Here is a 14,370-nt window from a genome sequence, read left to right as displayed (position 1 = left end):
TGCCCGAAAACGCCCTGAATTCCATACTCTATGGAATACTGAGAAGACTAAATTATGTATCAAGGCCATCAGTATCCCCGGGCAACATTGATGATTTAGAAATTAAAGCAGTCACTACAGTGTGATCCAGGTGACTATTCTGAAAGTATTGATTTTACTTGAATGCCAAAGAACTTTTCCAGAAGAAAAATCTGTTAAATTCAAGTATTAAAATTTTTAGATCGAAAAGAAGGCAAGTAGTTTCATAATCAACAAGGACAATGTATACTTTCTTAAGATCTAAGAGATTAGAATTTGCTGAGAGCATTTCCAGTTTTGAAATCTCCAAATGAAACTTTAAAATTTTATTTTGGTTTACCCCAAAATGATGGAAAATGTCCAGTTGTGTTTTGTAAACACATTATTCATCTTTTAGTTAACACTTCTTGGGGAAATTGTCTTTGCTTTTTAGGGGGGCGGGCGGAGTAGGAACACAGTATCAGATAAACCATTATCTCCCATCCCGGGAGGGGTGGTGATTAGCTGCAAGAGAAAGGGGCAAGTGAGGCAGGCCCAGCAGTTCCTTCACCTGAAGTTTTAAAATCTGTACTGCAGTTTACTGTGGGAATGATAAACTTTACAAGTATTCTTAACACTTAAATGTATATTTTGGGCAAGTTTTGCATGACAATGAAAAAGTATTGCGTCATATTGCTGTTACTGATTCCTTTAAAGAAAAGGTAAGTTAGTGATTACTTTGGGGGGTGGGAGTAAAGTTTCACTGTAAATTTAACTTAAAATTTATGTGCAAGTGTTTTCAGTGCCCTAAATCAAACTATAAATATGTAAGGAATTATTACTTCCATCAAACTGTTGCATATTTACTGTAAAACAATATTCCCAGTATGTGTGCAGCATGAAGAAAGTATTAGTGCTTTTCAGTGTGTTGAATATAACCCCTCTTCATGTGCAGAATATTCATGTACTACTTCCTTCTTTTATTTTATATTGTTCCATGACTTCTGACGCATCGATGAGTCAAATAATCTTATCCTTTCATGATTAAATCCATGTAGCTTATGGAATATTAGTGATTTCCCATTATGGACTATATGGAAGAGTAGCATTTATTCTAAGTTCTTTGGCTCTGTGGGCCAAAAGCTCATTTTGAGCCTGCCAAGGATGATATTTGAAGGAAATGTTAGGCAGAGTAACATTTGTGCATTGCCATTTTAATTTATTCTTCCGTTGAATCAAAGTTGAAGAGTTTTAAGTGTGCGCGTGTTTTTGTTGGATGGCCCAGGGAGCTGTGTTGAGATATCCTGAACTAAAATTCTTGTTTCTTAAGCATCTCCTCCAACCCTGCTATTTTCCCAGAAAACACTAATCGGTAGGCCTTATTTCTTCAGTTTTATAGCTAATTGGTAGGCCTTATTTCTTCAGTTTAATAGCAAATGCAGACACATCTGTCATCACTGAATCAGTTTTTAAAGTGGGTTTTTCTTTGAAAATTGTGAATAGATTCATACTTGATGTTTATAAAAACCTTAACAGTATCTTTAATACCTTTTTTATTGTAAAATTTCATAAACCATGTTTTCCAAAATAATTTTATATTAAATCCAACATCACAGAAAGCCTGTTAAGTATGTCAAAGTAGTCACTTGTAGCCTCAGGGAAGATATTAAAAGTGTTATGGCCATTCACAGTAGGAAAAGACCTCATTTTTTTATTACGCTAGAAATTAAGAAGTGTTATATAGATTTACCACTTAGCATTGGCATATACAGTACTTTTGCCACTGATTGGCATATAAGTTAAAATGCCCTTTAGTCATTAGCTCCAGAATTTAACTTTGATGTATTAATTTCCTCCCAAATAATTAGATGTACCTTTTGACTATTTTTATTTATACAGTAAAACAAAAGCTAACAAGTAGTCCAGTTTAATTTGTTGTTCCTAAATTTATACCACATTTGCAATATTACATGTGTAACTCATTCAAATTAAAATCTGTATAGGTTTTTGTAGGTTCACTTAGATCCACCTCTGGATTCAAATTATATACGACATAGCCCTCTGAAATAAAGTATTACTTTGTCTTTACAAAAAAATCCAAGTCTGTTCCTATTTATGAACTCAGTGCTTAGGGAAAGAGTTTGAGTCCCAAATTGTTGGGGAAAAAAGGACAAAGTGATGGGGCCACATGTTTATTTTTTGTGTGTGGGGAGAGGAGGGAATGGAGCCTCCCTCTTTTCAGAACACTTTTTAGTGTATTACATGTATGGAAGGGCTGATTTTCCACGTCAGCGTATAATTCTGATACTGCAACTCTAGCCAAAAAAGGGCAAAAAGAAAGTTGTCTTCATAGTGCAAGCATTATTCATCACTTTTACAAGATAAGAAATAAGGAAACAAAAATTTGGAGTTAAGCTGAGTGAGAATACGATTTCAGAGACCAGGCATGTTAGCTTAGGGATCTAGAAAAATCTCAGTACCCATTACTAAAAGTAGCCTGGCTGGCTAAAGCATATTGAGAAAAGTCTGACATATGAATGTTCATGCTGGGCCTGGGTAGGTAAGTGTGAGTGATGGCAAGCCATGCTTTTGAACTAATCTTCGACTGTGGGGAAAAAAGCCAATACTTTCTTGAACGCTAAGCCTTTTCTTTGAAATACTCCCCAGCTGACATTTATCTAGCACTCATTTGGAAACTTTCTTTTTGCCTAACACTGTTTCATTCAAATATTTAAAATTGAAAAACAGGCATTATATTTGAGGGCCACTGTACCTAGATTATAAAAAAATGAGTACTGTGTTTCTGTTTTCAGACCTCTACTTATTTTTCATTAGAAATTAAATGGAACTTTAATGAAGAAAGCACTAACTCTCCCCCGCTAACCCATTTTTCCCAACTCCCACTCCCCACCTCTGGCAATCGTCAAAATTCTTTTTTGTCTTTCAAGTTGGTATTTCTTTGTTTTGGAATTTTTTGGTCTAAGATTCCACATAGAGATCAAACACTATTTGTCTTTCTGACTGACTTCACTTAGCATAATGCTGTCAAGTTCCACCCATGTTGTCACATGTCAAGATTTCACTTTTTATGGCCAAATATTCCATTATATGTAAACAATCATCTGCCCCTTAAGAATGTTATGGTCAGTTACAGACTGCATGGAGCACAGCGGTGCCTCTGGGCTATACCGTTCAGCCTAGGTATGTAGCGGGCCATGTGGGTCTGTGTGATTGCACTCTGATGTTGCAGTGATGAAATCCTCTAATGCCATGTAACTCCGAGCATAGTCCTGTTGTTCAACAGCACTTGCCTGTGTACCAGTTTCTTTATTCATCCATCAGTAGACACTTGTTTCCATATTTTGGCTATTAAGAATAATGCTGCCAGTCCTCCCCTGGCGGTGCAGCGGTTGATCACCTCGCTGTGAAGCTGTCTGCAGCCTCTGCAGCGTGGGCTTGATCCCGGCCGGCTGGCGAGGGTCCCACGTGGCGCGGCAGACCTCTCCTGTCGTGCCTGCTGTTCCTTTTAGCAGTGTACTTCGGTCCTTCTGCCTGCTCTGTCTCTGGTGAATCCTCGCACTCTCCCGTGCATCTGGTCTGTACCCTGGTTCTTGTATAAACAAACAAATCTTGAAAAAAAAAAAAAAGAATGCTGCTGCCATGAACAAGGGGGAACAGGTATCTTTTCAAGTTAAGTGTTTACATTTTCTTCAGATAAATACTGAAGTGAAATTACTGAATTATTTGATAGTCTTTAGTTTTTAGAGGAACCTCGATACTTTCTGTATTTGTGCAGAAGCGTTCGCTTTCCTCCACGTCCTTACCAACACTTATTTCTTGCTTTTTTGATATTTGCCATTCCAACAGGTGTGAAGGGATCTCCCTATGGTTTTAACTTCCTTGATAATTCACGATGAGCATCTTTTCATGTACCTGTTAGCCATCTGTATGTCTTCTTTGGAAAAATGTCTTCAGATCAACCCACTTTTTGTTTTTTTTTTACTATTGAATTGTCTGTTTTTTGGATAGTAGCCCCCATGCAAATATTTTCTCCCACCCCCACTGGATTGTCTTTCATCTTGTTGGTTTCCTTTTATTGGTCCTCGTTTATTCCTCACTTTTGTCTTTAGTGTATGATTCAAGAAATTCAAGACACATGTCAAGTAGCTTGCTTACCTGCCTATATTTTCTTCTAAGCTTTTTGTTTCAGTTCAAGTCTTTAACTCGCTTCTTAATTATCTGCGTTAGTGTTGCAGTTTCAGACTTTTTCATGTGGCTGTTTGGTTTTCCCAGCACCCTTTATTGAAGAGACTGTCCTTTTTTCAGTGTATATTCTGTCAGCCATAAATTGGCCATGTGTGAGAGGGTTTATTTCTGGGCTCTGTTCCATTGACCTTATTTTTATTCCACGACCACACTGTCATAGTCACTACATGGAGCTTGACGCCTCCAACTTTGTTCAAGACTGCTGTTTGGGGTTCTATAGTTCATACAAATTTCAGGAGTTATTTCTGTTTCTGTGGAAAAACACCACTGGCATTTTGGTAGGGATTGCATTGAGTTTGTGGAAGCTTTGTACAGTGTGGGCATCGGAGAGCACTTTTCCAGTCCGTGAGCAGAGTATCTTTCTATTTTGTGTCTTCGAGTTTTCAATGTACAGGCCTTTAACCTCCGCGGTTAAATTTATCCCTAGGTATTTAATTTTTTACGCCATTGTAAATGGGACTGTTAATTTATGATAGTTTATTGGTGTGTAGAAATGCAGATTTTTGTATCCTGCAACTTTCCTGCGTTCTGATAGGTTTTTAGTGAATATTTAGGGTTTCCTACACATCATCTGCAGTTTACTTCTTCCTTCCTTTACGATTTGGATGCGTCTCTTTTCCTGGCCTAATTGCTCTGGCCGGGACTTGTATATTAAGTGGTGGCAGCTGGCATATTGTCTGATTTTTGAGGAAAAGCTTTCAGCTTGTCCTATGGAGCATTTATTATGCTGAGGTACAAACCTTCTATACCTGCCTTTTCTAAATGGATGTTGTATTTTACCAGATTCTTCTTACGCATTTATTGATATAATCAGCATTTTAATCCATCTTGGAAAGGTGGTGTATCACACTGACTTAAGGTGAACCGTCATCCCTGGAATAAACCCCACTTGATCATGGTGTCTGATCTTTTTAATGTATTATTAAATTTGGTTTGCTAGTGTTTTGTTGAGGATTTTTGCATCTGTGTTCATCAAGGATATTGGACTGTCATTTCCCTGTGGATCCTTGTCTGGTTTTGGTGTCAGGGTAACGCTGGCTTCCTAGAGAGTCTGGAAGTGTTCCCTTCTCGAAGTTTTTGGAAGCAATTGAGGAAGTATTAGGTGTTCTTTAAATACGGTTAAGATTCATCAGTGAAGATGTCTGGTCCGAGTCTTTGTTGGGAGGTCTTTAATTAATTGGTATCCCATCAGTTTAGACTTTATTTCATCATGAAACATCTTTCACAGAGTTTGTTTTTCAGGCTTTTCCCCTCAGGTCATCCAGTTTGTTTCATTGTTCATAGTTTTGCCATCCTTTATATAGTTTACGTTAACATCACTTTAGTTTCTGATTTTGAGTTGTTTTTCTTGTGAGTCTGAAGATTTTCAGTGTTGTTGAAATAAACTGTCTTAACTATTTTGAAAGGATATTAAGTGCCATTTTGGTTTCACGAATGCATTATTTGCAGCACAAGAAAAGAAAGGAGTTGAAAAAAATTAACCAGCTTGTTACTTGGGATTAAAGAGCTTTTTAAAGGAGATAGGGGTATTAAATATTCCCATGCCACACTTACTCATTTAAAGAGGCTGCTGTTTCCTTTGAAGAATACACCTCATAACAGCAGTGTTCCGAAACACCTTCAGGTGTCATTTTCCTTAACATTCCCCACCCCCCAAACCAAAGGCCAAACTCTTTCTAATATGTTCTTACCTGGGTGAAGTTCCTTATTTCACACCGTGTGCGCCCGCGTCCCTGAAGTTCGTTGTAGTGGGGTGTGACCCACAAACAGTATTTGATGGCCTGAATAAAAAATTCAACATCCTGTTTTTAATGATTTGTACGCGACAAATTTGTATTGTCTCAATAAATACTTGGCCACCAAGGCTTTCATTCCGCCTGTTTCTTTCAGGGTTGCTCTAGGGTCTCGCCCTTAAAAGACTGCACTTCCAAATGCAGCTTTCTGTCCTTCTCTGCCTTCAGAGGAGCTACAGCAGTTAGCTAAGGTGCTTTCAGAAGGTGTGACCCCCCAAAAAAATATCCATTCAGGGGGAATATATTCTTCCCTCCAAAAAATACAGTCTTTAAAAATATATATTCTTTACCCAATGATATGAAAGTTGACATCTGTAAAGCCATTTTAAAGAGTAGGGAAGCCAGAGAAATCCTATCGCTGTTCTCATTTGACGTAGGTCAAAGCTATCTGACCACCACCAGATTTTTTTGACCGGGCCAGAAGCAATTAAACAATTGTTTGGGCCTCCCCTAGCGATGCAGCGGTTGAACGCTGGGCTGCGAAGCTGCCCACAGCCTCTGTAAGTGCTGGTTCCATCCCCGGCCGCTGGCGAGGGTCCCACCTGGCACGACAGACCTCTCCTGCCATGCTGTATTATGTCTGTCTGCTTGCTCTGCTCCCCGCTCTGGCTCTGGTGAATTCTCTCACCCTCCCGCGCTTCTGACTGTAGCCAGTGCTTATATAAATAAATTAATTAAAAAAAAAAAAATTGAGTTGTCATCCAGATCTAGATAACTGATGATTATGGACTTTTAGCAGAACAGAATCAACTATCTCTATATAGCCAAGACTAGTTTGTTAACATTAATAAACTCTTTAGCCACTTACCATCTTACATTTTTTTCCTAAGAAACTAACCTTACGCCTCTTTGGGCATATTTTTAGGTTTAGCTCCTGGAGTTTTAGGTTAACAACAACTAAGCGTAATGTTTAGTCAATCCAGTCCTCAGTTACCGTCCCAACCACCATGCAAGGTATTAAGGGCCCCCATTTCACAGTTCAGGCTCACAGGTAGGATAGAAATGGGTGGGGCAACTTAGTTCTGATCTTACCAGCATTCACATTCCTTTACAAATAATGCAGAGGGAAGGACGGGCTACAAAACAGACTCCTCAAGAATAACGAAGATTAATAAAGGATAAACTTAAAATGTGGCTAAACCATGGCCTGGTCCGGTCCTGTAGACAATACACTGTTACTTAGGAGGCCAATCACAAACTACACATTCTGAAGCCGGTGGCCTGTTACGTTTATGAACGTTGCCTCATACTCTAAGGAAATGAAAACTTTTGACATCATATACAGATGTTGGGTAAAGCTGAACCAACCCACCCATTAACTTTCCCTGATTTTTCACCTTCCATTCATCCCATGGGCTAACCTTTATCAGATTTCCGATTTTCAAACTTTTCAACAAGTCAAGGAAATAACATACTAATACAATTAAAGCAAACACAAGTTCTTCCCAGGCTAAACCACAATGTTTATGGTCTGGTTACAAATTGTTAAAATTGGTTGACACTTAGTTCAAGTAATAAAATCAAATTATAGGAACAGCGAGTTCAGGCGAAGATTTGTAACAAATACCATGAGCAATTGGCTTGAAGACATTTTCTAACTGTCTGAATTATACTTAACGCCTGAAATCATAAACCTCTCCAAACGGGCCAAGAGAAGTGGCACACCTGGTCTTCCTCATACATGGGAAGTCCCCAGGTGCTTACATTTTTCTTTTTAGTGAGGTAGCATTAGTTTACAACATTGGATGGGTTTCAGGTACACAATTTCTCATCTCAGCAACTGTGTATCACCCCGTGTCCATCACCAATGTCCAGTCCAGGTGCTTAATGCAGATTTTTGGATCCTGCCCAGAGCCAATGAATCTGGCCATGCGGTCCTAAAACACACATTTGACACCACACCCACCTATCTTAATATGCACTCAATGACTAGGACTGATCCTCTGGCTCAATGAACCTAAGTATATAAACATACTTGATTATTTACTCTTTTGGCACATGGCTTTCCTCCAGAGGTAATTTTCCAATCAAAAGCATTTCCTCACTGGGCCAGCCCGAGAAGTGAACTTTCACGTTTCCCCTTCTTCCATGAACAGCTCTCAGTTTTCACTTGCATGTGGAGCACATAACCCAAGCCTGCCCACTACTACTACAGTAGGGGGTTGGCCACAGGGAGGTGGGTATACAGCCGAGCCAGTTCGGTACAGAGATGCCCGCCAGACTTCACTGCCAGCATGTATGCAGACCGGAGATGCCAGGTGCATCTGAGAATCACAGCTGTCAACAGAGAGAAAACAAGTCACCAGTCCTGAACACAGCCCTACATACAGACTTTAGTTTTGGGGGCCAAAATACTTCATTTTTCAAATAAGTCATCTTAAGTATGGTTGCGAGTCATGCCTTTTAAAAAGTACCGAGTAGAAACATTCTAACACATTCAAGAAAACTTTCCAAGTGAAAACCCTAATATTCCCACCCATATGGGCTAAGAATGAACTTTTCAACATAAAAACCAGAGATCTCCACTTACTTCTCCTGGCATTCACTGTTACTATTTGCCATGTCAACGTGTATGGAGTATTACTAAATAGAACATTTCTACCCAAAACCAACATTTGATGACAGCCAAGATTATTTTCAATAAAAATATTTTCATTGGAAACAACGCAGAAAAGCTCCTAAACATCTTACAGTAGTCAGCACAAAGTAATCGCGCACTCAAGTTGAAAAATAAAATCATCGAAAGAAAGCTGTCCCAAGAGTTCTATGTCCCAAGACCAACAAAAAGAAACCTGGTTTTTAAAATTTTGGTAAGATGATCCAAAAACCACAGGAGGAAGACCGAAGTGGGGTGTGTGTCTCCACGAACACCTACTAAGGAAGAGACAGGTACAAAGAGAAATGGTTGTTTATTTTCAACTTTTAAAAAGGTATGCCAATTTATAAGCAAAGTAGGCGTGATCCCTAGCACCAAAAAAAACAAGTTACCTTCATATGTTGCAAAAACAGACACCTTCTCCTCCATTCCGTTGTCCAAATCACCTAACCGTATTGTCATTTCTCTCGTAACTCACCATCGCTACCTTTGATAAAAAGGTCTCCCTCCAGTAACTGTGCACCTGCATTATGAGTTAACACTAGAACAAAAAGTATTTCATAATTTTTTATTGATGGCATTTATCCCATGGTTTAACATGTTAATTATACTGTAATAAACATGGCTTTAATATTAAACTTTTCCTTATTATCCAAAGTCACCACAGTCCATTTCAGTAAATATAAAAATATATGCTTAATACTTTGTACAATACTGGTTTTTGGTCCAAACAAAAATGGATCAGAAAAGCCAATAAATTCATTTTAAGAATCCCCAATTTTTTTTAAAGATTTCCAAATGGATTTAGGCAACTTTGAATAATGGGATTTACATAATAAAATCTGAGACAAGACTAAACAAACAACAAAAAAATTTCTAACACAAAATTTCAAGTTCACAGATTTATGTTATGCCAAAGAAGTACGGAAACAAAATTGTATTTACACGAGTTTCATAATAAAATAATGAAAAAGGCAAGACAGGTGATAGAAGAATGAAAATATAGAAATAGCATATAATTATTAAATGGAGAATGAACTAGATCTAACGAGTCCTTTAGCATGGACCACTCTTTAATCAGGCTTCCTCTATCAGAAAATTTTAGTGCACAACACACCCAACTCACTCACTTCACACATACACTGGCACAAACTCAGCATAGAAATCATTCATTTCAACATCCTCTAATCTATACAGAATTCCTCGGATATAATTACAATTTCTATGCGCTCCATAAACGCGTCATCAACACACGTAATGGTGCAGACGAAGAGGTGCTATACAAAGCCATTCGCCGAGCAGACTCTATAATCCTGGGTTCAGCCAGCCTATGCCAAATCAGTAAATAATTTGCTGGATCATAAAATATTTTTGCTGAAGAATCAGTCACCAGTCTAGCTAGTATTTTTTTTAAAAGGGAGCGGGAGAGGTGAGGGTGGGGTTTTTGTAAAGAAAGCAAATTCCAAATTAAAGAAGTCCTTAGGCAGATCCCCCAGCACGTAGTACACTCCAGTATGTGAAAGCAGGGCACCAGCTGTTGTGAAAACCGTTGGGTTTAACACCATTGTGATCTTTATTTCCTGCGCCTAACAGCAGTCTTTATTTTGCGACCAGAAACCGAAGTTCCAGAAGAAGAAAACATGTTTTTCCCATTTGACCTGTAAAAAAAAAATGAAAACTTCACAATGTGACATGATGCTCAGACAACACTTCAGATGCCCAACAACACTGAGTGTCACCAACCCATGACCAGGGGCAGGGAGACACCGCTAAGCCAATTTCTGTTCTCACTCTCGCTCACAAACACACACCCTGCCATTCCTCTCAGGGCACGATCCGCCCAGAGTGCAGGAAGGTCAGCTGGTACTAGAGATCATGCTTCATTGGACCGTGTCACACTGACCTGAATTATACTGCACTGCACCTTGGCGACTTTAAACACGACACACACATCCACACACACGCACCATACACACCCCTACTATACTAAATTCTCGATTTCAACTAAAAGTTCTCTTACCCCACTGTAAATGCTGCTGAGGACTGGTTAAATGGAAACCCCCCTGAGCTGGAAGGCTGGGCTGAGGCTGCAGGCGTGCTAGGATTTGCACCAAATGTGAATACTCCTGATGGATTGTTGTTGGTGAAGTTGAAATTTGTACTGCTGCTGCCAAACTGGAAAACTGAACCTGCAACAGTTGAAGCAGAAAAACAACATAAATGTAAAAACGACAATGTTTCTAAGCAGCGACTCTGACTTTTACAAACCAAGGCGTGTTACGTGTTAAGCTACCTTGGGGTCACTTAATTTAAAGATAATTACAGTATTTTCTCTACTGCACAGTACACACTCGACACCCTCTCCAACACGTGACGCAGCTTCCCGAGGGCCGAGTACAGTTCTGGTTAAAGAGAGCAGAATCAACACCAGTTAGCTCTACGTTCCTCAAACACTGCATCAAAATATCAGTAAAGGGGTTTTTACGAAGCTGGGAGGAGGAGACAACAAAACTGAGGAGCCGAAAGGCTCACTGAAGTGGAGCAACACGCTCAGCAAGAGGGAAAAAGCACAGAGGCCATTCCACGCACACAGACATTCCCAAAGACTGAGGTTCCAGGACAGGAGAATGAAAGTGACCAAAAGAAAAAAGAAGAGGGGGCCTCCCTGGGGGCGCAGGCGGTTGAGGGCCGCGCTGTGGAGCTGTCCGCAGCCTCTGCAGCACCGGTTCAAACCCTGCAGGCCACAGAGATGCCCACATGCCGCGGCAGACCTCTCCTGCCTCGCCCCCTGCTCCCCTCAGCAGTGTATTTCATCAGTCTGCCTGTTCTGTTCCCCACTCTGTCTCTGGTGAATCCTCTCGCCCCCCACGCAGCTGGCTTGTACCCTGGGGTTCTTGTGTAAATAAATCAATCTTTCCCAAAAAAAGAATGATTGTACACCTACCTAAGAATCTGACAACCCAGATCCATCTCTCCCTTCTACCCGTTAAACAGAACTTAACCTACAGACAGCTCCCTGGACCGGGGAACACCACGCAGAGTTAAAAGCAAGGGTCTCATACTGGAGCTGGAAGGGCACAGGGCAGGTTGATACACAGGACCCTGAGAGGTGCAGGCGTCCACCTGACTGCTCCCGCAACGCTGAAGCAGGAGTGTAGGCACTCCTCTGGGGAAAGACTAGAAAAATTTTCTATTGGGAAATCTGATAATCTAAAAGAAAAGACGGCAGGTATGAACATCTAGGTCTTCCCAAAAGCAGACCCATCCCATAAACCTACAATGAAACTCAAGATCTTTCTAAGCCCTACCTACGTGCAAAGAATTATGAAGTAGTATTCGGTGTGTCCTGCTCATAAGATGTAAACAGAATGGAAGAAAATATTTGCAACTACAGACCTGATAAGCAGCTAATAGCTAAAGTATGTATGGATTACAACAGAAATAAAAAAATTTAAATAAGGATGTGAACAGAAATTTTTCTAAATATCATATACAAATAGCTAACAAGTACATGACAAGAGGCTCAATATCACTAATCATCAGGGAAATGCTAATGAAAAGCACTAAGTGGTCATCTGACACCTATTAGAACAGCTTTCGTCAAAAAGACAAGAAACAGCGAGAGTTGGTGAGGAAGCAGAGAGAAGGGCGCCCTTGTGCCCTCTTGGGGGCGGTCAGCTGGAGCAGTCACCATGGAACACAGAAAGACAAGTAACTACACATGTTCTCTTACCTGAGGTACTAAAAGAGTCAAAGTCATGGAAACAGAAGAATGTTGGCTGCCAGGGAGGAGGAAGAGGAGGAAATGGGTACTGAATTGCTGTTTACTGGGCATGAAAGTTCTGTCAGGAAAGACAAGTTCTAGTGAGCGGTCACACTAATAAAGAAAAGCAATCTGGAGAAAACCAAGCCACAGCTTTACAGAAAAAAAAAAAAATATAATATCCTCAAGAGCTCAATAATTAACACTTCAGGAACAAAACAAAAACAAAAATCTTCAAAGAAATAGTTCAAGAAAATTCCCAAGACTAGAAGTTCACACAAGGACACACCACATCCCTTACACAATCAATGGATTAAAATGGATCCAGGCCAAGGGATATCACCCTCATAAGTCAGAACACGGAAGGCAAAAGAAAAGATTCTAAAGAGATTCTAGAAAGAAGAAACAGATCAGAAACAAAGATCAAAAAAAAAAAAAGACTTCAAAAGCAAGTATGAGGGCTGGAAAGTACACGATGAAAAACTTAAAAAAAAAATCACAAAAGTGATTTCAAATCTCAATGTATACTCAAGCATAAGGGTGAAAGAAAGAACCTTCCAGAAATGTAAGGGCTCAAAGTTTTCTTCCCCGAATCCTTAAGAAATCACTGGAAAATGTATTCTACCAAATGAGGGCATGGCTAAGAAGGAAGAAGAGACGACAACCTGGTAAGTCGTGAACCTTTGCAAGAGGAAAGAAAGTTAAAGAAATCTCCAAGAAGAATACAGGAACTCCCTCATGCCCAGTTAAACTGCAGGCTTAGAAATCCCAGTGGGAGGAGCAGGTTAGAAGATGCCGTGAGAAATTTCTTTCAGATACTGAAAAGTTGAGATATGAAAAAAATATGGAGATCTACACAAGTGAGAGAAGAGCCAGTTTTAACCGGCGACAAGTACAGAAGAAAGGTTAGAGAGAGGGAACCTGACGCCAGAGAAAACAAAACTTTGTAAAGGAAAGAAAAAGTATACAAGTGGAACTTACAGACTCCTAATCGGGGTGTAACCACCCAGTGTTACTCTGTTAGACAGAGGGAAATGTTACCTCCATGGAATCTTCACTTTCCAGACCTCCCTAGCGGCCTCGGGGTTAGTCTCAGCACTATCACCGCTACGGCCTGAGTTCGATCCCCATAGCGCAGCAGACCTCTCCTGTCTCGCCCACTGCTCCCCCCTTGAAGTAGATTTCAGTAAATCCGCCCGTTTGGCTCCCCACTCTGTCTCTGGTGAATTTACTCACCCCTGTACCTCTGGCCTACTTCCCAGCTCTCCTACTGGGGGAAAAAAAAAAAAAGAAAAGAAAAAGAAAGAAAGCTACAATTTCTAATTTTAATATCTGGAATACATAAAGATCCCCTACAAATCAATAAGCACAAACAGAAGAACCAAGCAAAAAAGTGGGGAAAAAAATACAAAAACAATTCACAAAAAAAAAGAACTCAAGGTCACAAGAATGCATACCGCTGCATTTGCTAATAAAAGAAAGAACAGCTCAAACACTCATCAACAGTATACACATTATGGTATAGTCACACAGTGATTTGCTCTCTAGCAGTGAATTAACTACGTGCACTCACACAAATGAACTTTACAAACAAGAGTGAAAACAATGCAAGCATTGAATACAGTAGATTTAAAAATCAGGCAAAACAATACTCTCTACAGATGACTATATCAGCAGTTAATTTTAATCAAAGCCCAAGAAAAATGTTTACCATAGAAGTCAAGACATTGTTAGATGAAGGAAAGAGGAATGTGATCAAAAAGGTACACAGAAAAGGTTCCTGGGCGGTGAAGCGCTTGCTTCAACATCACACTGTTCACTTATGCTTCACGCTTTCCTCATTCACAAACGAGGAAAACATACCCAGTGTAATTTTAGGGAAATATATCATTATAATACAATGCGATTAGCCACATTTTAAAAATCACAGAACGGGCCTCCCTGGTGGCGGAAGA

General features: G+C 39.9%; 1 protein-coding gene across 2 annotated transcripts in view; it reads right to left on the bottom strand.

The window, feature by feature from the left end:
* Positions 1-10,225: 10,225 nt before the first annotated feature.
* NUP153 (nucleoporin 153) overlaps positions 10,226-14,370 on the bottom strand; it is a gene marked incomplete at both ends in the record, with an annotated part of 63,706 nt that continues 59,561 nt past the window's right edge. For both annotated transcript variants that reach the window (XM_084228926.1, XM_084228927.1), the window contains 2 exons: positions 10,226-10,310; positions 10,673-10,841. In XM_084228926.1, coding sequence (XP_084085052.1) covers positions 10,226-10,310; positions 10,673-10,841 — 254 coding nt within the window. The remainder of the gene's footprint in view (positions 10,311-10,672; positions 10,842-14,370) is intronic.

This window comes from Talpa europaea, assembly GCF_964194135.1.
Source record: "Talpa europaea genome assembly, chromosome: 2".
In the NCBI taxonomy this organism is placed as follows: Eukaryota; Metazoa; Chordata; class Mammalia; order Eulipotyphla; family Talpidae; genus Talpa; species Talpa europaea.
Note: the sequence above shows the minus strand (reverse complement) of the source record. Positions and strands in the feature narration are given on the sequence as shown.